This window comes from Cupressus sempervirens, chromosome 10 (assembly GCF_028749045.1).
Source record: "Cupressus sempervirens isolate cs-2001-9-10 chromosome 10, ASM2874904v1, whole genome shotgun sequence".
Lineage (NCBI taxonomy): Eukaryota > Viridiplantae > Streptophyta > Pinopsida > Cupressales > Cupressaceae > Cupressus > Cupressus sempervirens.
Window position 1 is genome coordinate 394309078 of NC_143127.1, and position 22953 is coordinate 394332030.

Here is a 22953-nt window from a genome sequence, read left to right on the forward strand (position 1 = left end):
AAAAAGTGCATTTTTAAAAAAATGATTACTTTTTTTGGGCAGGGTGATTCTTTGCAATCTCTAGGATAGTCCTAGCCATCTTGGGGATAGCTGGGACAAGGGTTGGTACTCCTTGTAGGTGGCAAGGGGGATTGGTAAAGGATTCAAAGGAATATTTCCTTTCTGATTTATACCACCCTAGGTTTTTGACACTTTGACCAAGCTTGTGGCGAAAATTCCTTCCTATATGATTAAGCTTGAGGTACAAGTGTACTATTTTCCTTGTAATATAAATGCATTCTTCTTAATGTTACCAATTAGTTCATGTCTGTTTGTTAGCTCCTCATCCCATACCTTTTAAGATATCAGGCTTTTGCAACTGGTAAGCTAAAGTTGGGTGCCTTTTTGTGAGTCAACCACGATGCATTCTGTAATACCAAAGAAGATGCATTCATGTTAAAATTTGAGGAATGTTTACTTGTATTTATCATGGTTCTTCCTCCAAAAATGCATATTGAGTAGCAACATTGCCTTCCTTTATTTTATCTCCTGATGAATTTGTGAGAAAATAGTAAGCAAATGCTTTACATTCCAATTAAATTGCATTCTTATTTTCCATAAAGGTTTGTTGGAATTGAATGCAACTTAAGACTTCATATTCTGGCCTTTAAATTTGTGAAGCTTTTACAGTCATGGTTAGTTGTGAATATTAATATTTTTTTTCATCAAAGTACTGCATATCAGCTCTAAGGGTATCAATTTGCAGAGAGTTTATGCCAAACAATATCTGTTAGAATATTTGTTATTGATGTCAAATAGAGATATCAAAAAGAGATGAATAAATAATGTTCAAACAGATTCATATGTCAAATACATCATGCACTTCAAACAAATGATGATGAGGAATGCAGCCTAGTTGTGCTTATATGGCAGACCTGGCAGAAATGTGACTTACTCAGAGATGATAGAGCTGGTATATACATAAAATGGTGATGTACCAATGTGCTGTTTGAGAGTTTCTTGTTTTTCAGTAATTTTGCATATACTGCGTTGGATTGAAAATTGTTGATGGAGATGTATTCTCATATAGACTTTCTGTGTAGTCTTGGTTTCCATGTGCTTATGTTTCTTCAGACTTTTATTCTGCATTGTTGTGTCAGTCTGAAAAACACACACTCTCTCTCTCTCTATATATATATATGTATATGTATGTAGGTATGTATGTATGTATATGTATGTACTGTGCATGCTACTTTTTCAGGATTATTGTTTTTGATTGATGTAAGTCTGTGATGGAGGGATTTCAAGTAAATGATTATGATGATACAATATGTGCTGTCAAAAGGTCTGCAGTGCAGTTTGTCTTTAAATGAATATCAGGTCATTCAAAAAGTTATTTTTTGTTTTGTTAATTCAATTGTAACTGCTACATAGGTCTTCCAAGTTGTATTTATCATTGCTCACACAACACATAGCATTCCCTGAAGATTGAGTTAATCATTTGGTGATCTGCAACAGCTTTAAGTTTAGTTGGAAAAAGTTAAAACCTCTTTGAAACAATCGTACAACTATCTATTCATCAGATGATGTGTATATAATTGTTTTGTGTGGGGCATAGTTTGAAAAGGAACTGTAAGTAGAGTTTATGCATGATACAAAGCATTGTTCTGTTATGAAGTAATGAGACAGCAAATTTAAAGAGCGTAATTATGTTCTGTCATGAATAGATAATTGAGTTTCTGAGAATGATTGTAGATGTTAAAAAATTTCTATTGCAGATCCTAGGCCGATGAAGGAGAGTTTTGGTGGAGACAAAATTGTTAGCATGAATGCTGATGATATTCCTATGGGGGAGTATTCCAGCATTGCTGGAAAATTGGAGAGATTGACAACATGACCATGTGTTGCATTCATGACCATGTTTGTCATTGATGTCAACATACTGAGAAGATTGATAGTGTAGTAGATAGAGATTAAAGTCGCACAGATCGAGTATTGAAGATGAGGTCAAACGTGTTGAGGACATGTTCTATAGTGTGTCCTGATGGCGTGGGTAAGAGCGTGTGCGGAAAGTCAAAGATTGGTGAGAGTTATTTGTGATTTACAAAAGACAGTTTGCAGATAGAGTTCCCGAGAAGTGGTTTCTGGTGTTCACATTATATCTCTGAACAGGAATAGAATTTGGATGAGTGAAGTTAGACAAAGACATAAGAGAGTTTGATAATGATGTCAGCAAGTATGCGGAGTTCGAGGTTGCATGTGTGAAAAGTTGTGAAGACTGTGAGCCGACAGTGTATTATGTAATTGTGAAAAGATGTAATGTATTGTATTATCTTAATGAGGTCCTATTATAATTGTATTTGGGAAAGCCTCAAGGTCGATTGAATAAATTATTTTGAGGACATGGTATAAAGGAAAGTAATTTTTCTTGTGTGTAGCATGAAATGTGTGCAATAAGCAAATTGCATTGGATTTGTGAAGTTTGGTAAATGCGAGTAAGCGATCAAAGGGATCACTGTGATGCGAGTTTGCAAATCTGGTATTAAGATTTGAGAAGTGTTTTGGTGTGGTAGAGGCACGACAAGAGGACAGAGCAAGTATTGAGTTGCCGAGATCAGTTGCATTTCTATTATTCTAAAAGGAATAATACAGAGGCCAATTGGATAGTGAGTTCGGTGGTGTTGCCTCCGAAGCTGTTTGGACAGTGGGTCCATCTGCCTTCTACAACTTCTAATAGGGTTGGAATCTCCTAACAGGGATTCAAAGTCTTCTAACAGGGACTAATATGTACTGAATGTATTTCATTGGCTCCTAATAAAGTCCATCCTCTTACAAGGAACTTATATATTAGTATATCATTTTGTGGGTACCATCCCCACTGGGGTTTTCCCTCTGATCAAGGGTTTCCCTAGTTAACATATCTTGTGTTATTGTGTATGTGTATCTTCTTATGGTTACTGTTGTTATTGATCACATGTTTAAGGTTTAATAAGGTTGATAAAAGTTGTATTGATCTGATAACTGATTCAACCCCCTATCCTCCTTCTCAGTTATCTTGGTGGACTTTACTTTCTAACAATTGGTATTAGAGCATCAGGTCTTTGAAGGAAAAACTTAACAGCTTAAGGAGATCAATGACAGGTCATTTCAGAAAAGAAAGTCCTAAGTTTGATGGAGTAAACTATGACAATTGGAAAGAGAAGATGAAGATACACCTGCTATGCATGGATGGGTCCAGGATATTGACTGATTACGAAGAATGGGATGACCATTGTGGAAGAAAGCGAATTTGAAGAATGTATAGAAGCTGAAAGAGATTTGTACATGTGTAACATGCTTGCTAGAGAAGCACTTTTGTCAACTCTTCCTGAAAATGAGTATAGTTAGGTAAAAACTTTGGTATCATCTCATGAAATCTGGAAAGCACTGGTATCATCTCATGAAATTTGTTTATTGAAGAAGCTAAAATGATGGAAGATGAATTTGTAAGAAGTTATTTTGGCAAAATTTCAGAAGTTGTTGTAGGAATCAAGTTTTGTAATGGAACTAAAGGTGTAGATGAAATCATATGGAAGACCTTGAAGACTTTGACACCACCATTCAAACAGACAACGCAAATAATTGAGCAAGTACTACCTTGTACTTAGAAATTTTCCAAAGAAACTCTTCTTGGAAGATTGGAAGCAACAAAAGTAAGTTTGAAACACTCTGGAGATTTTCCTAGAGTGGAAATTGTTTTTAGTGCATTGAGTGTTTGTCCTTCCTATCAAGGAGTGCAAGCACCAGTGGAGATTATGTTAGCAACACTAGATCAAGATTTGAAGAAGATAGAAAGATTGAAGAAAGAATTGCCTTGCTTGTGAAAAGAGAACCAAATGGTAAGAAAATCTTTAAATGTTGGACTTGTAATGAGTTTGGTCATTATGCTTCTAAGTGTCCTAAGAGAGTAAAGTGTTATAAGAAGACTTTCAAGTCTAGAAGACCTAGAGAATGTTTGTATGCAAATGATGATGATGAATCTGAATTAAAGAGTGAAAGTGATGATGAGTTAGGCTTTGTTGCTATAAAGGAAGAAAATCCTTAAAAAGAAGTCAAAGAAGAGAAAGCCCTAGTATCACAGGTTGAGAAGAAAGCTGATTGGATCATAGATAGTGGTTGTTCACATCATATGACTGGTGATATGAATAAATTTGTTAAGTTCAACAACCATGATGGAAGAATTGTTAGAGTTGGTAACAATGCGGGTTGTCACATTAAGGGAATATGATCTATTATTCTTGATTGGTAAAACATACACAAATGATGTTTATTTTGTTGATGGATTGAAACATAATCTTCTGAGTGTTGGATAGTTGGTTGACAAGGGATATCAGTTACAGTTCACAGAGAATACATGTATCATCAAGGACAAGCATGGTAAGATGATTGTCACTGGTACAAGATCCAGAGCTAATGTTTTTCAGCTGAATCCTATAGAGATGACAATTTTGGTTGCTAAAGTTGATAACAGTTGGTTATGCATAGAAGGTTTTGTCATATAAATTTTGATAATATTGTGAAAGCAAGCAGTACATTTGCTGTAAGAGATTTACCAAAAATTGTGAAGCCTACTAATGTTGTGTGCAAGGAATGTGTTATGGCTAAGGAGAAGAAAAGTTCTTTTCCTAGCAAGAAGTTTTATACAACAACAAAGTTGGAGATTGTTCACATAGATTTTGAGTGGTCCCACAAAGACAAAAGGAGTCTATGGCAAAAGGTACTTCATGATTATTGTTGTTGACTTTACTAGGATGATGTGGGTAGTATTCCTTAGAGAAAAATTTGAAGCATTTGAGAAGTTTAAGTTGTTTAAGCATAGAGTTGATAATGAGTCCAGATTGAAGACTAAATGTTTAAGATTAGATACAGGTGGAGAATTTACCTCGAACAAGTTTAACACCTTTTGTGAAGTAAATGACATTAAAAGACAACTACCAACCCCTAAGACTACTGAGGAGAATGGTATAGCTCAGAGAAGAAATAGGTCTGTAATAGACACAACAAAAGCTATGATGTTTGAGAATGATGTATCAAAGACATTCTGGAGAGAAGCAATTATACAACAATGTATACAATGAACAAAGTACACATTAAAAAAGGTACAAACAAGACACCTTATGAATTATGGTTTGGACATGCACCATCAGTGAAGTATTTCAGAATTTTTTGAAGCAAGTGTTATATCAAGAGAGATGATGACATTGATATATTTGATGTAAGAAGTGATGAAGGTATGTTCCTTGGTTATTCATTAAAAAACAAAGCTTATAGATGTTTAAATCAAAGGACTAATACTATTGTTGAGAGCGCAAATATAAAAGTGGACAAGAAGTTTGGAGTTCAAGAGAGAATGCTTGATCATAATTCTGATGATGAAGAAGCTAATCCTAAGCCTATCCAAGAAGATGTTGAGATTTTTTATGAGATTAACAGTGGTTTGCACAATGACATTCAAGTTGTGGAACAAGATCTGAACCTAGACCAAAAGTAAGAGTTAAGACAGTGACAACAACACCAAATAAGAATTTGACAAAGAATCAGCCTGCTGATCAGATTATTGGAAGAAAAGATAGAGAAGTTATGATAAGAAACAAAGTACATGAAGAGTTATATTTGATTTCTCAAGTTGAACCTAAGAGTGCAGATGAAGCATGTAAGGATGATCATTGGATTCAAGCAATGAAGGAAGAACTAGATCAGATTGTAAAGAATGAGACATGGGAATTGGTCCCTAAACTAAAGGACAAAAATGTTATAGGAACTAAGTGGGTTTTTCAGAAATAAGATGAATGAACAAGGCAAGGTTGTGAGAAACAAAGCAAGACTGGTATGGAAAGGATATTTGCAGCAAGAAGGTATAGATTATGTAGAGACATTTGCACTTGTTGCCAAAATTGAAGCAGTGAGGATGTTCTTGGCTTATACAACAAACAAGAAGTTCAAAGTGTTTTAGATGGATGTGAAGTCAGCATTTCTGAATGGAGAACTTGAAGAAGTCTACATTGAGCAGCCTAAAGGATTTCCTTTTACAAAAGAAGGGATATGGTATGTAAGTTGAAGAAAGTATTGTATGGACTAAAGCAAGCACCTAGAACCTGGTATGCAAGGTTGGATAAGTATTTGGCAAAATTAGGATTTGCTAAAGGTACTATAGATGGTAACTTATATTTGAAAGAAATTGAGAACGACATGTTGATTATTGTGATATTTGTGGATGATATAATCTTTGGAGGTAATGATGAAACAAGTGACAAATTTGCTGATGAAATGAAGAATGAATTTGAGATGAGCATGATTGGTGAAATGAAATATTTCTTGGGTTTACAAATTGTGCAAAACATTGATGGTATTTTTCTATCACAGATCAAGTATTTGAAAGACTTGTTGAAGAGATTTGGTTTGGAAAGTTGTAAGCTTGTTGGTACTCCTATGATAATTGGTCACAAGTTATCTAGCAAAGATAAGACACCTACAGTTGAGTAGAAGAAGTACAGATCCATGATTGGAGGTTTACGATATTTGACTCACACTACACCAAATATAGAAAATGCAATTGGTATAGTAGCAAGATTTCAAGTTGATCCTAAGGAATCACACCATGCAGTAGTTAAAAGGATATTCAAATATTTGAAGGGTACACCTGATTTTGGGTTGTGGTATGATAGATCAAATGACTTTACTCTATGTGCATATACTAATGCGGATTGGACAGGTAGTATGGATGATAGAAAGAGTACAAGTGTTGGAGCTTTTTTCCTTGGAGGAAGATTGGTTTCTTGGCTAAGCAAGAAACAAGATTGTATTTCACAGAGTACAACAGAAGTAAAATATGTAGCAGCAACAAACAATTGCAATCAGATCATGTGGATGAAATAGATGTTGAAAGATATCAAGATAGAGTTTTCAGAACCTGTTATCATATATTGTGATAACACAAGTACAGTATGTCTAAGAAACCTGTATTACATTCTAAGATAGAGCACATATCAATTAAGTATCATGTTTTAAGAGAGAAAGTTGCAGAAAGAGAAATAAGATTGGAGTATTTTTATACAAAGTAGAAAATTTCAGATATCTTTACGAACCCTTTGCCTAAGGGTACATTTGAGTATTTGCGAGGTATGCTTGGGGTTATGCCCCTGCCTACTTATGAGTAGATGATGTAGAGATTGCATCAGTTCAGTGGTACAGAGCACAATTGTTTATCTGCAGTAAATGCTGATGCTTCCTCTATGGGGGGTATCTGTGATTGAGCAGAGTCATGAAGGACTCTTGGTAGGTGGTGTTGAACAGTGTCTTTGGACACTTGAGCTGGTTGAAGACATTTGAGTAGCACATTGACATAATGATGCCTTTGTCATTGATGTCAATGGGGGAGTAGCGCATGAAAAACATCTCCTATGAATGGGGGAGAAGTAACTACTTATGAGAGAATCTCCTACGAATGGGGGAGAGTTATGAAGAAAAGATAGATTGATGTCAATGGGGGAGCAACAATTGTTCCTGAGAGTTTCACATTTGATTGATGAAGAGGATTTGAAAAGACGAGAGCAACAACAATAGAGCAGTATGTTTGGTATTCTTGGAACTTAGATGTTTTTCATTTATGTTGCTATCAATGCCAAAGGGGGAGATTGTTAGCATGAATGTTGATGATATTCCTATGGGGGAGTATTCTAGCATTGTTGGAGCATCGAAGAGATTGACAACATGACTGTGTGTTGCATTCATGACTATGTTATTGATGTCAACATACTAAGAAGATTGACAGTGTAGTAGATAGAGATTGAGGTCGTATAGATAGAGTATTAAAGATGAGGTCAAGCGCAGTTGAGGACATTTTCTACAGTGTATCCTGATGATATGGCTAAGAGCGCGTGCAGAAAGTCGAAGATTGGTGAGAGTTATTTGTGATCTACAAAAGACAGTTTGTAGATAGAGTTCTTGATAAGCGGTTTTAGGTGTTTGGACTATATTTCCGAACAGGGATAGAATCTGAATGAGCGAAGTTAGATAGAGACAAAAGTTAGTTTGATAATGACGTCAGCGAGTGCACGGAGGCCGAGGTCATGTGTGAAAAGTTGTGAAGACTGTGAGTCGACAGTGTATTATGTAATTGTGAAAAGATGTAATGTGTTGTATTTTCTTAATGAGGTCCTATTATAATTGTATTTGGGAAAGCCTTAAGGCCGATTTAATGAATTATTTTGGGGACATGGTATAAAGAATTTTTTTTCCCTTGTGATGTAGCATGGAATGTGTGCAATAAGCAAATTGGATTTGATTTGTGAAGTTTGGTAAATGCAAGTAAGCAATCAAAGGGATCATTGTGATACGAGTTTGCAGATTTGGTATTAAGATCTGAGAAGTGTTTTGGTGAGATAGAGGCACCACTAGAGGACAAAGCAAGTTTTGAGTTGCTGAGATTATTCTGTAAGCAATAATACAAGTGCCAGTTAGATAGTGAGTTTAGTGGTCTTGCCCTTGAAGTTGTTTGGATAGTGAGTATACCTGCCTTCTACTACTTCTAACAGGGTTGGAATCTCCTAACAGGGATTCAAAGTCTCATAATAGAGATTGATGTGTACTGAATGTATTTTCATTGGCTCCTAACACAGTCCATCCTCTTACATGGAACTTATATATTAGTACATCATTTTGTGGGTACCAACCCTACCAAGGTTTTCCCTCTGATCAAGGGTTTCCCTAGTTAACATATATGGTGTTATTGTGTATGTGTATCTTCTTATGGTTACTTTTGTTATTGATCACATGTTTAAGGTTTAATAAGGTTGACAAAAGTTGTATTGATCTCATAACTGATTCACCCCCCTCTCCCCTCTCAATTATCTTGGTGGACTTTACTTTCTAACAAAAATGTATAAAGAAAATTGAAAAGACTGTATGTTCCATGAAGAATGTGTGCATAAGAACTGTGAAGGAGTGTGTAAGGACTGTAAGTTCTGTGATTAAGGATATTGAAAGGTTTGAGAAGTGTCTTAACATTGATATGTCTTTGAATAGATTAATTGCATTTGTGCATACACGACAGTAAATAAGCAAGAGCAGTATATGTAAAAAAGCTGTTGTATGAAAGCATTTGTGACATTCAGTAAGTGTAATGTTTACTGAAAAGATCTGTAATTTTTACATTCTTAAAGTTGATGCTTTTTGAATATTGAGTGGGTGCTCATCTGGAAGAGTTAGTGCTCTTAAAATAGCGCTTTGGTGACTCCTTAGGGTTGGTGCCCTTAAAAAACTGTACTCAAGTTCCTTTGTGAGGCTGGATAAGGACAGTCAATCCTACTAGCTTTTCCCACTGTGATTTTTCCCATTCTGGGTTTTCCATGTATTTCTTGTTCGTTAACTTCATTGTGTGATTTGCTCTCTTATCATTCTTTTCATTTTTTTTAACACTTATCAAACATTAAACTGATCAGGGATTAAAAGTTTGTATCTTCTACTGATTCGACCCCCTATCTCAGTAGAAGAATTATGTTGTACAAAATCATCCTTGAAGGTTTGTACGGTATTTTTTTTTGTCAGGAAAAGAACCTTAAAACATTATTCAATTATTTTAAAGTATGCACGATTAGGGAAGACCTCAACTACAGTCTATAACCTAATATTGAGAAGAAAACCTAATCAAAACTTGTCCTAAATTCAATGCTATATCTGTGTGTAATCTTTCAATACACTTTCTCCCCAAATATCAAAATTTCATGTCTTCAAAATACTTTCAGCATAAGCAAGCATTGGACATTTACTCGAGTATCAAAACTGCATGTCTTCAAAATGCATGCAATGTAAGCAAGCATTGGACAGACTTTGAAGGCTTTATCACTTTTATGCACAGGTAGCAAACTGAGGCTTTGTGTGATTTATCTGTTAGCTGAAGACTTCAAATTTTTCTGCCTAGGCCCAATAGCTTTGTTCAACAGGATCATTGCATTGCATTTGTGTCTTAATATTGTATGCTGAGCAATTTGAGATTATGCTCTAAATCTATGCCTATTCAAGATATTTAAGAACAGCACATCATTTTATTTTGTTTGTCTGCAGGATTATTGGAAAGATATTTAGGCTGTGAGGCACCATAAATGTCATTTCGATCATTTTTAGATTCATATATCCATTATAAGCCACTTAGATAGTCTTAACCTGTAATATGCTTAAATAAGCTATAAAAGAGTAAAATATCATAGAGAAAAAGGCAAATTCATGGGAATAAAATGAAAGTGTTATTTTGAAAGTATATGATGGAAAGATATAATGAAAAATTATTTAAGAGGCTACAAAAATAAGGAAAAGTGGAAGATAAGAGAGTGAAATAGTGTGGAAACATATATGTGATAATATAGACATGAATATATGTGAGAATAAGGAAGTGTGAAATATATGTATATGTATAATATATGTGTGTTTGTATGGATGAAGTATGGTGAATAAATAAGAAATGTATGAGACACCAAAGTATATGAATATTAAATATATACTCTTAGGGATGTGTATATATCAATATGAATGCATGCAATTTAATATAATTTGGTTAATGCTTGTTGCATATATAAGTTCTTCCTTTTTTATTGCAGCACATCAAGGCTTACTACATATATCAAAATATCAAATCTTTAACTCTGGTCAAGTCTTTTCCGGTCAACAAGGATATTCTTGGTATGCTTAATATGTCAGTAGTTAACAATCTAAATCACTCAATCTCTAAAACCAATTTTGTTTTTGATTAGACTTTCTTCTTAACAGGCTCTTGAAAGGCGTGTAAAGACTTTAGAAAAGGAGCTCGATGCTGCCATTTCTGCATCTGTTCATGCACGGACAGAAAAGAGACAAGCTGAAGCAGCTCAGCGTGCTGCTGAAGCACGCACACAAGAGGTTCTAAAGGAGCTTGAAAACACAACAAGTATGCTTATAATTTTATGAAATCTTGTACAGCCATCTATAGGTCATTTTTTTTGTTAGCCAGGTTTGTTTCTGATCCATCTCGATTCTGTTAGATTTCAAGCTTAACATGGTATAGCTAAATAGGTATTCCCTGGATCAAGCTGAACAGAAACAATGGTTCATGATAACATAGAGAGATTTAAAATGTATAGATGCCAGAAAAGAGACTTTTATTCCGATAATAATAATGACTTTTGAACAAAAAACAAAGATAACAATGGTTACAAACTTTGTCGATTGTTGCTGTATCCTTCAAAGAAGCCTATATTCCTTGTTAAAATAAGTAACTTTAGCTTTATCATCCTTTAAAAACTTCCATGATGTAAGCATTTGTACAGATAACATAGAGAGATCATGGCCTACCTTCATTCTTTTCCCACATGAGTGTACAATGGATCCTTACACAACTGATAATGGTATTCAACCAATAAATAAATGCAAAGTCAACCATTGTCATACTAATCAATATAAAACATTGTTACATATGATAGATGCATGCTATAAAATCTAGTTGATGAGATCTGTTACTGCATATTTATGTAAATTTGCTTTCTCCTTTTGCTTTTGGCTTTTATTTCTACTTTTTCCTTGTTGTGCATTTAGTTTTTACAACATTCTATTCTGTTTTCTCTGTTGTTTTTTATGTTTTAATTTTTAATTCCTTATGCCATATCACAATTTTATCTCACCATAGATATTGTAAACTTTGAATTATGTATCAAAGGGAAAAGAGGATTGTAATATACATTCTCTGAAGTATTCAACTAAAAATCTTGGATGATTTGATGAAAGTTCAGACACCAGCTGTTTGGTGTTCTACAAAATACTTGTGAACTAGTACTATAGAGGTGTTACCATCTTGATCCAAGCTTGAGATGTTTTGGAATAAACTTATTATAGAATTCAAAGTTATTGGGGGGAACAGTTTGTCTGTGTAGGTATATGGAAGCTGAATCTAGCTACATAGTGAGTGTGCATTGGAGTCTAGACTCTAGCCACTTCAGGAGCTTATGAGTAAATCTGTTACAGTTATGGATGATGAAAAGGCTACCAGATCTTAATCATGAAGATTTGCATGCTCTCTTACTCCTGTCATGCCCTTGGGCAGCCTTCAGAATAACATTATGTTGAATTTATACATGAGAGTGCTGGCTTGTAGATATATTTATCAATAATGTGAAATACTAGATGATTTATATCCTTTTTAAAGCTTTTGATTTGGTTTATGTTCTTTGGTGCTTTCTATTTTGGTTTCTTTGCTGCCAGTACCGTATGATATTTCAATATTCTCGCTTCAAGGTGACATGTTTTGTGATAAGTGTAGGTTGCGTGAAAGGTTGGCAGAGATTTTAAGTGTGATGGAGAGTGTTGTTGGTAACAAGGTTCATCAGCAGTAGATGTGTCTGCAGAACATAAAAAAATTGGCAGCATGCAGAGGCTGCACAAGGCAGGTGGTCTGTGGGGAGGGTCTGTGGGATTTCAAGATTATACATACAGTGAGGCCTTCATCACCATAGAACTACATGTGGGTACACATAAATATTTATAAATTGTTGGAATTTTAGTGTGCCATTCAACCACTGACATCTCCTGGGTGTGACAAGATGTCTGATTAGTTACAATACGGTTGAAGTGTTTGATCTCAATTTAAGGTAGTCCAATGCCAGAGTCTATTAATAGCCTGTAATAGGGATTCAATTCACTTGTTAACTAGAGTACCACTGGTTGGATATCTATAATGTTCCCTTTCTAGCATTCATAGCATGATGTTGTCGTTAGCCTATTTCTCCACAGTCCCGTAGGCTAACTAGGACATTAAAGGGGCTTAGAGGCCATTTGGCCTAAACAATTTCAGTTGCAGGTCTTTCTGAGGGGTTCTGGGGCAACTTTAGGCATACTTACTATTTATAGTAAGTCATCTTGGACATGGCCGGACATTCAGTCACAGTGGTATGTCGATGGTAATTGTTTAAAATCGACAGGAAAACTTATTTATCATTGATAAGATTTGTTATGCATTGATAAAGCCATTTTATAAAGTTAAATTTAAATATTTAACTTTATTAATGCATAGACTATAGTTTGTGGGAAATATTTAAATTAAAAGAGTTCCCTTTATTTTTATAACACATTGGAGACATAAGGTACATAAAGGGAGTTATGTTTTATCCCACATTGAGAAAACGAAGGATTGAGCTCTTGTGAGAACACTATAAAAGAAATGGAAGAGCTTTTTTTTTTGTATGCTTGGATGAAGATTAATGTTATGTTGCTGGATATCTGATTATCGGGCTTGGAGGACGGAATTCCTCTTTGCTAGCATTCTCTTTGCTGTTGGAAGACACAGTCAGGAGGATCAAGGGTGTTTTCACTTCAGGAAACACACTGGGTTTCATTTGGGGCGTTCGCATAAAGAAATTTACAAGGGTTCGAGATGCAGATCTGAAGTTAGTTATTGCTATAGTGCCGCATGAATAGTATTTTGCTACAGTCGGCATGAACAGTATTTTGCTACAGTACGGCGTGGACAGTGTTGGTATCAAGTTTACTTGTTTTTCCGGCTGATTAGAAGTTTGGAGGGCTGCCGACTACATCTGCAAAATATTACGGCAACTAATTCCAAGTTTCTTCTGTCAAATATTGATACTTTGCATAATAATTGTTGAATACAAGTCTGAATAGTTGTTGCAGCCTTTAAGGCAGCTGTAAGTGCACATCTACATTTAAAAATCACCCTTTATCAGCAGATTGAAAGAGTTTCCAGATTTTTCATATACTGTTGAATGTGTGCCAAGTGTTTGTGAAAATGTTATGATGTGTATTATGCATTTTAATGTCACTTCATAGTTGTTCGTAAATCTACTCATTGGAAAGCAATTTATTGAGGAAATCAGCTTTATGAGTTTGCATACAAAGTGTTTGACAATATTCCTTAAGTTAAATTTCTACAAGTCGAAGTTCAAATCAGGGGAGGATATTACAATATCCCCTAATTGCCACTGCCATTGCTTTGGTAGGTGTCAAAATGTCAGCATTCACTCTAAGACATGACAACTGCTTGAAAAATTCATGAAGACAGTACCTTTAAGGAAATGAATCAGTGGAGTCTATTGATAAAAACCTCATCAGAATCATAAAACGATTGGTTTTTAATTTCAGAAAGTATGACACCTACATCTACAGCAAGCACTGTAGGTAGATAGGATAATGCCAAAAAGGTTGATTGGTATGTTTGCTTATTCACTAGTATATTGTAAAGACGTATGCTTCCCTAGCTCTTTAGAACTTACTACTGTACAGTTTATCAAGAAGTTGAGATAGAAGAAAAGCAGAGGAGGTGGGAAGGGATCTATTGGAACTAGAAGAGAAGATTGTAACAGCCAGAAGTGCATGTAAAATCACCAAGAGATTGTCAAATTCTGATTTGGCACAAACATTTTATAGAGCAAACCTTTATGGTTGGGGACAATGTCCACACACCAGAAGAAGGTATGGTGAAGCTTGGACCACATTTAAAATTCGATTCCCTGAGAAGTAGATCATATGCAGTTTCTGCATACAGACAGAAGAATTTGTTTGAGCTCACAAACATGGATGGGTATACACTTACCATCCCAGTCAAAAGGATATATCTCAAACACTGTAATTAAGCTGCTGGAGGTATCTCTTGTGAATATATATAATATATTTTGCTATGCTATTTTGTTTTGCCTGTTTATGAGGTTTGTAAAATAGGAAATGTGCTTGTAGTCCTGGGGCCTGTTCTTTGATGCTGCTGTAGTGTTTTAATTTGGAAGCGCTTGTCACAGGAAATTTAAAATGTTGTTTTAAGACTTTAAAGATTAAAGGTCTCAGGTTCTATGATAAAATAACTAATGATTCAGTGGTTTAGTTTGTATATGCTTTAAAAATCTTTAATTTAAGGCAGAAAGCTATCTTGTGCCTCACAGTTTTGATTCTTTTGAAGATCAATGGTTGGTGCATGTTCCCAAACTGTCAGCTGCATATGTCATGGAAAATCATATTGATCACCCTATTGGTGACTGTTGAATCCTAAATCTTGGATTTATGTATCTAATAGGGATACTGCATAGATGTTGAATTTGTAGCTGGAAGGAAGGAGACCTTATATGGTTGTTCATTTATTTTTATTTTTATTTTTGTGGGGGGGGGGAGATGAGGCGGGGGGGGGCGGAGGTCATTGTAAACAAAAAGGGGTCAAGCTCTTTGCTCTTGTTTAAATTGGTAGACCTTGAGTTGGAACTCATTCAGGATTCTAGACCTATGACCTTGGTGGGTACATGCTAGAATGGACTAAGGCAAAATCGAAATACAAAGGAAATTTGGTCATTAGAGCTGGCCTAATATTGAAATGAGATTGCAATCGAGTGATGATTCAACTTTCAAGCATGCACATCAAAATATTTTCTATCCCTTGAAACCTCTTCAACCTCACTAGAGTTTCTATTTTTTTTTGGTTTTTGAAAAATAAAATAAAATACAAAAGTGGGTAGAGTATGTTTATTAGCTGAAAGGTATGCCCTTGTAGCTTTTTGTAGGTGGTGTACAATACTACTAGCAACCATAATCCAGCCAGCAACATCAATTTGTCCTATTGACCTCCCTCCAACTTATAACTTCATTTTTGGTTGCTTAACAAAATCTCAATGTGCCTCTCGAATATTCTAGGCTTTATAGGATGTATTGTATTTTGGCATCAACACCAAAATATCTGGCAACAACAAATATTCTTGGATGGAAATAGAATATGTTGATAGATTCTTGGAACTTTTTGACACTTTTAGGATTTTTTCTTTTTGAAACAGGAATATATTCTTGAATTTTGACCATGGGGAAGAATATTTTGTTTGCTAATGTTCTACAATGTTGACCCCTATACCCTAGTTGGTCCCTCTCTAAGCCCTACTTTGCCATAAGGGAGATGATATTTTTTGGGCATAAGGTGTCAAAATTGGGTGATTGAGATATTCTTAGAAAGCTATTTTGTGTACTTTGTAGTGGTGTAGTTTTTTGTTATCGAAATTTTGGCCATCCTTTTCTACTTTTGAGCTCACAATGTTTCACCTATGTCACCAGTTTTTGTCTCCTGCAACATTGGAAATGTATTTTAAAGCTTTCATATTTATCCTTGCACTTAAAAAATAAATCTTAGCCTTTTTTAAATTCACTTTGTTGCTATTTCACATTATGATTAATTCCTTGGATGTCTTAGCACTTGAAAATGATTTGTTTACTTGAGTTGAATTCATTCAACCTGCTTTACATACATTGATTTTTTAGTCCGTGCCTTATATAAGGCAGGGAACTAATGTTCCCGTTAGGCCCCCCAGTTTCATCCTATTAATTTTTTTGTGACAGAATACGGTTTTGCAGCTAAGATTTTTAGTACAATATTTTTAAATTGATTTATCACATTCAAATTTCTGAAGTTTCATTGGCCCTCACCCAATTTCCTGGCAAAATTTAAGAAAAAGGAAGACGATAACAATGTAATAAATGTGTGGCAGACAACGTGTCTGCTCCAGAATAAGCATTCATCCCAATGGTCGAATAAGAAAAACGCGGTAACAGAAAACGATTTAGAACACTGAATTTATGGATTCTTATTTTACTCTTATTTTGAGAAAGTCTTTTGTTAATCACATGAATTTCTTTTCTTGAAAATTATTCTTATTTAAAATCTTATGACTATATTTTATTTCTAACCATGGGAGATGTTTCATCAATATTAAATGTGAAACTATACTTCAAATTTATGCTTTTTGAAAATTCGTTGAAAATTTTAAATTTAAATTATAATATTTTATGAATAATATAATAGATAGATATTAAAATTTTCATACTTAGAGGTGGGTACTCTTAAGTGAATTTTTTTATTATAAATTATTTAAATATATATTTATATAATTTACTTATATAACAATTTATTATATCTTGTAATTATATATAATTTTCAATTTTAATTTAGTAGTTTAAATAAAAAACTTAATAATTTTTATTATAAATTTATATCTAATAATTATGTTGAAAATTTTAAAAAAAAAGGTAGGAGCCTACAACACAACGGTAAATTGTGAGCCTCTTAATTGGGAAGTCTTGGTTTCGAATCTACTCAAGCTTAACTAATAATTGAAATAATTGATCACAACAAATAATAATAATTAACCTTGGCTTCGGCCTCTCACCAATGGGAAAATAATTAAAAAAATAATAATAAATTATAACTTAAATAATATTCTTGTCATCAAATTTAATTTTATAACATCATAACTTTTCAAAAATATGGTTTCTGTGGGTATGTAGCCATTGCCCATAAGAGATGGGGGTGTGATGTGAAAGAAGCACAAATGAAATGTATGTGTGCATCGAAATTGACTACAAACTACATAGACTAAAATTTACACTCCTCCCAAGTCACACACACAAATCTTTGGGCACTTTCTATTAATTTGCACAAATAGTGGAAATGAAGTGGAGATTGCAAAATCAAAGAGTCGTTTCTTTCATTTCTTTCATTTGTATGCATTTAGGACTATGAAAACAATAACTACACATCTATTTTGTATACTTATTGTAATGTTTTATGAATATGCAGATGCTATATTTATTTAGTAGTTTATAGTTGAATAAAAGGACAAATTTTATTATATAGTTTTGTACATTTAAAACTAAGGAAATTTCAATTTAAATCTTTGAAACTCAAATTGGATTACTAAGTTGTTCATACTTGTTTAGAGTGAAGAAACATACGTTTTAGATGGAGTTATGTAAAATAAAACATTAAATAATGATTTATAAAAAATCATGTTCAATATAGTTATACATATGTCTACTACTTTAGTTGAATTAATTTTACAAATGCTTCTTTTCTAAAGTTATTTTAAACTATTTACAAAATCTTACACTTACAGTAATTTTTTTTAATAATAATCTACTTTCTAGCTGTTATAAGGCAGGGACTCCAGCTCAACAAGAGCTCTTGTTTGATCTGTGATCAATTATTTTGACGAGTATCATGTCTATTTGTGTTCATCCTTTAGTGGCCATCTTGGAAAAGGATAGCTATAGGTCTTGGCAAAATGACATCTTTACACATCTCAAGTGGCTTAATCTTTTGCCTTATCTATTTTGACTCATACTTACACTAAACACACCATGTAAGTAGATCAACTAGGGATATTTTCAACAATTATTTCTTTAAGTATTGATCATGACTCTATGTGTGCTATATTGGAAATTGATTGTCCCTAAAAACTTTGGACTCAACTTTGGGAGATCCATGGAGACCCTTATAACTGTTGTGACATTTTCACTCATCGCCCCATTGCAACTAGCCGCCCCTCTCTTTTGGTCCACTTGGCCATTTTGGTTTTGGTTATCTTGGTAGCTCTAGTGTCGATCTTCTTTGTTTCCTTCTTTTGACTAATTGAGAATTGTGTTGACCAAGTCTTAAGTTGGATCGCATCCCCCAACATTCAAGGATTCAAATTTGAGGTGTTTCCTAATTTAGAATTATGTTGAGCTTTGAATCTTTTGTAAAAGTAAGTTTTGAAAAAGCCAAGTAAAGTGATTCCGGAGCTCGAGTGATGATGCAAAGCTAAGATGACTCATAGAATGAGCTGTAATGATTAAGTGTGGGCCAGGCCCAATGCCCTAGTTTGAGTTGAGAAAGAAATTTCAGAGTATTTACTTGGGTGGAGTAGTATGTGCAAGAGACTCAAAGCGCCTTGTGGTGCCATAATTTTGTGGACAACAAAAATTTCAAATAAAAGTCACAAGGTTTAATGTAGATATTTGATTTGAATCACATGTGCCCAAACGAGAAATAATGAGAAATCCATATAAAATCCTATCCTTATTCCCCTATAAATGCAATAAGGAAAGAAAGAAAAGAGGAAAGAACACTATTGGAACACCCATGATCATAAAGGCGAAAGTGCAAGGATTGTTTAAGTGAGCATGGAGAAATGATAAAGTTGGGCTAAATATTGATTACATGGTAGTAAGAATGATAAAAAGTCGGTGGATTCCATGGATTAAAGGAAAATCCTTCAAAAGTAGAAAAGTTATCCAAATGAAGGAAAATCTTTCAAAAGCAAAAAGTCTTCGAAATGGACGAAAATCCTTCAAAACAAGAAAATTCCGTCTAAAGCCCAAAACACATCAAGCACATATTCCGTGGAATGAAGGAAAATCCTTGAAATCAACAAAACTTAAAAAGTGTTGTCCGCCTAGCTCCTACAATGGACACTATTTATTCATTTGTTAATTAGGTCAAGTATGAATGAGAATTTTTCTAAAAGAATGTTAGTGATAGTTTAAATGTCTTGACATCCTTGCTATTTTTGGAAATATCTATTTTTGATAAGCTTCACTATGTCCTAGAATAGCCTTATTATGACTTTGTGTTGAAATTGGTAGCTTTGGTCAGATCAGTATGGATAACAATATGATCAATATAACGATATGATCATATGCATGTATACATATACATACATACTTAATAGTTGAAATCATATCATATTGATCGAAATACATAACAGATTGGATATTTTCAGCATTTTGTATTGCAAAATCAGGCTTCATATTGACAACCACCGATTGGTTTTTGTTATTGTGGATTGGGCTTCATGTTATAGCGACCAATCATGATGCATTTGTATTATCATTATAGCCGCTGATCATTGGGTTTGTATTTGTTATATTCTGTTTGCATAACCACCAATAAACATTGGTTATGTTATGGTAATGAAGAGGTATGTATAGAAGACATGATGAATGGATATGTCTCTTATGAGGAGGCATGTCCATTCATCAATGTGCCTCCTCCTCTTGACATGTAAACACACACACTCACACACACACACACACATATACCAATGAAGTTCAAACTTCAAGATATATACAGTAATCTATTAGTGCATACTACTTGGAGTTCGATCTTCATTGATATATTTTCATTAATATAAATTCATTGTTTATATTCAAATCTATTTGAAGTGCAGTCCATAACATCAGATATATATATTTGAAGCACTGATCATTATCACAACATAAATACTTTGGAGATCGACTTTCATAATCATTGTTCAAAGAACAGATTGCTTTCATATATATTCGAAGCCCTGTTCATACATTATTGTTCTTATCCATCTGAAGAGCCATTTCATATTCATTGTTGATATACACAAGCTTTCTATCAAGAAAATATATTATCACACTTTCAGTCTGATTTCAATCTGCAAAAGTGATTGGTTAGTATATATATTGCATAAGACATTGTAAAATTTGAAAACGAATCTATATTCTAAATTTGCCATTAGTCTAATCAATCATTAACACTTTGGAATAACTTACTTTTTTTAGTAGTCTCTATTTTTAACAAGTCTATTTTTAGTAATTCTATTGCCTTGCAGATTGACTTGATCTCGACTTTGGAACAACTTACTATTTTTCAAAAAGTCTATTTTTGTCAACAAGTGAGCTCTGAGTGATAAAGAGACAAAAGGATATCTAGTTCTATATCTAGAAGAATGAGCAAGTGAGGTAGTCAATTAGATAATGGTTAAGTTGGGAAATACCCTTGAAATATCTAAAGGTGGGAAGGCATGAAAACATCAAAAAAATTGGTTGTTTTGGAATTTTTTTTTCTTCATGGAAGAAATATTGAAAATCTTGAAATCTTGGAAAATTGGAAATCTTGAAAATTTTGAAATTTTGGAAAAGTGGGAAATCTTGAAATGTTTTAAAATCTTGGAAAAATTGCAAATCTTGAAAATTTGGGAATCTTGAAAAATTGGAAATCTTGGAAAAATTGGAATCTTGAAAAAAATGGAAATCTTGAAAAATTGGAAAGCTTGGAAAAATTTGAAATCTTGAAAAATTGGAAATCTTGGACTCTTGGAAAAAAATGGAAATCTTGGAAGAATTGGAAAATTTCTCCTTCACAGAAGAAAAAATGGCTAAGTGTTGGAAAATTTCTCCTTCATGGAAAGATGAAAAAATGGCTAAATTTTAGAAAATTTCTCCTCCATTAGAGAAATTGCAAGGAATAGATAAAATTTGGCCAAGTATAAAAATTCCCTCCCCAGATCTCAAATTGGCGGATACCCCTCAATCCTTGGTTCTTAACTAAGGAGGCTAGGCCAAAAATGTTGAACCTCCATCAATTTTGTTTTCCACCTTCTTCTAGTGTGTGCTCATGGGTTGAGAAATTCAAATGACTGATGAGGATAAACAAAAATGGGGAATTCTTGGAAAATACAAGAAAAAGTATGAAAAAGTGAATTTCAAGCATTAGAGGAAGGCGTGAGGTTTGAAGAGAGAATTTTTGGAGAAAGAGAATGTCTTTCTAGATAGAGAGAGAGTACGTAAGAGGTTTACATGTGTTTTGAATTTCTCGCATGATTCTTGTATCGATTTTTTCAATTTTGCTAGAGGAAAAGCTCTAGTTCTAGAAATTCAATAAAGACACTCAAGTCTTGAAATTCTAGTCCCACTATTGAAGACATCGAAGTACCCAGTGATCTAATCCATGGTGTTCAAACTTCAAAGATCAAAGTTCAAATCCACAAATCCAAGAACATGGCCAAGGAAGTTCTATATGAGGAAATTCTCAAGTGACATAATCATCAACAAAGGATTCCAATCCATTTCAAGAAGATAAATGTCAAGCTCGTATATGGGAAGACGGGAATATTCAAGGAAATAGTTTGCAAGGGAGCATTCAAAGTTGGAATTTGGCTACAAAATAATGCAGTCAAGAAAATACCCAAGCTTACATGACATCCAACATGCTGACATGACATCCAACCATCTCTACCAACTGATCAAGGTTCTTCAAGTCAAAGTCGAGACATTTAAGGAAGGGAATCAAGAATAATCCATTCAAGGCAGCATATGCATTAAATACATAGTGGGCATTCATTTCAGCCTGCTTTTTTGGTAGATGAACATGCAACAATGAGCATATTTTATGCACTAAGATGGTGGCTTCTTCATGATTAGGTTGTGTGGACCACCTTTCATTAATGTAAATTCCTTTTCTTACCCTTACCCTAATAAAGTTAACGGTGGCAAAATCTAGACCATCAGTTTTTTACTTTTTTTTGATCCGGGCCACTTGTAAAAGGGGACCTATATAAAGGCCTCACTTCTCATTTGTAAGGGGTGGATTTTGAGATTGTTGCTTTGGGCCACCAAGATCATAGAGTTTTCATTGTTGGTTTCATGGTGATTATTTGATGTATTTCGATGCTTGCATGGTTTCATTATTCCCTCATTTAGAATAGAGTTAGATAAAGTCCTTGATTTTAATGGAGAAATGTGATGGTGTTTGATGAATTTCCTTGGTTCATACTTTTGATAGTTGGCAGATTGTAAGTTGTCGTGTAAATTTAGCCTGAGCCCCTATATGGATGCTTAGCTTGCATTATTGTATTCATTGTTCAAAATATTTTTGAATAGGTGCGTTGTGAAAATTCTTTGCATAACCTCAAAAGATTGCACTAGTTCTTGGGGAGTTGTAGTTGATCATGGCGAAGCAGAGCTTGGTTATTGGGAGCTTGTCCACCAGAGCACTATCTATTGATATAATTGCACTTGAGTGTAGATTTAGAGCATTTTAACCCTTTCCCCTTTAATTTCAGTTCCTTTTAGTTGTGTCATTCAAAGAAATGCATCACAAGATTTTAATATTTAATGCAAAAGTTCCAGTTAATGTTGCAGACATAGTGAAGAACAATTTGAATTTGAGTCCCTTTGTGATACCAACATATCACATCAACCATTGAGCTTATCCACAGTCAAGAATTGATAGTAAAGAATCTTGGAATCACCTATATGACCTTTCACAATCTTAGCATACATGGGATTTTTCTCAAGAGACCAAAAGATACCTTGGTATTTTATTCAGTTGTTGGTGCTGTCATAAAACACACATCAACAATACCTCAC

At 34.1% G+C, this 22953-nt stretch overlaps 1 protein-coding gene across 1 annotated transcript in view; it reads left to right on the forward strand.

Moving 5' to 3' along the window:
• The window catches only part of LOC149534328 (tropomyosin), a 103477-nt gene that overhangs the window by 21805 nt on the left and 58719 nt on the right, over positions 1-22953 (forward strand). The window contains exon 2 of the mRNA XM_089805951.1: positions 10780-10936. Within this exon, the coding sequence (XP_089662077.1) occupies positions 10780-10936 (157 nt within the window). The remainder of the gene's footprint in view (positions 1-10779; positions 10937-22953) is intronic.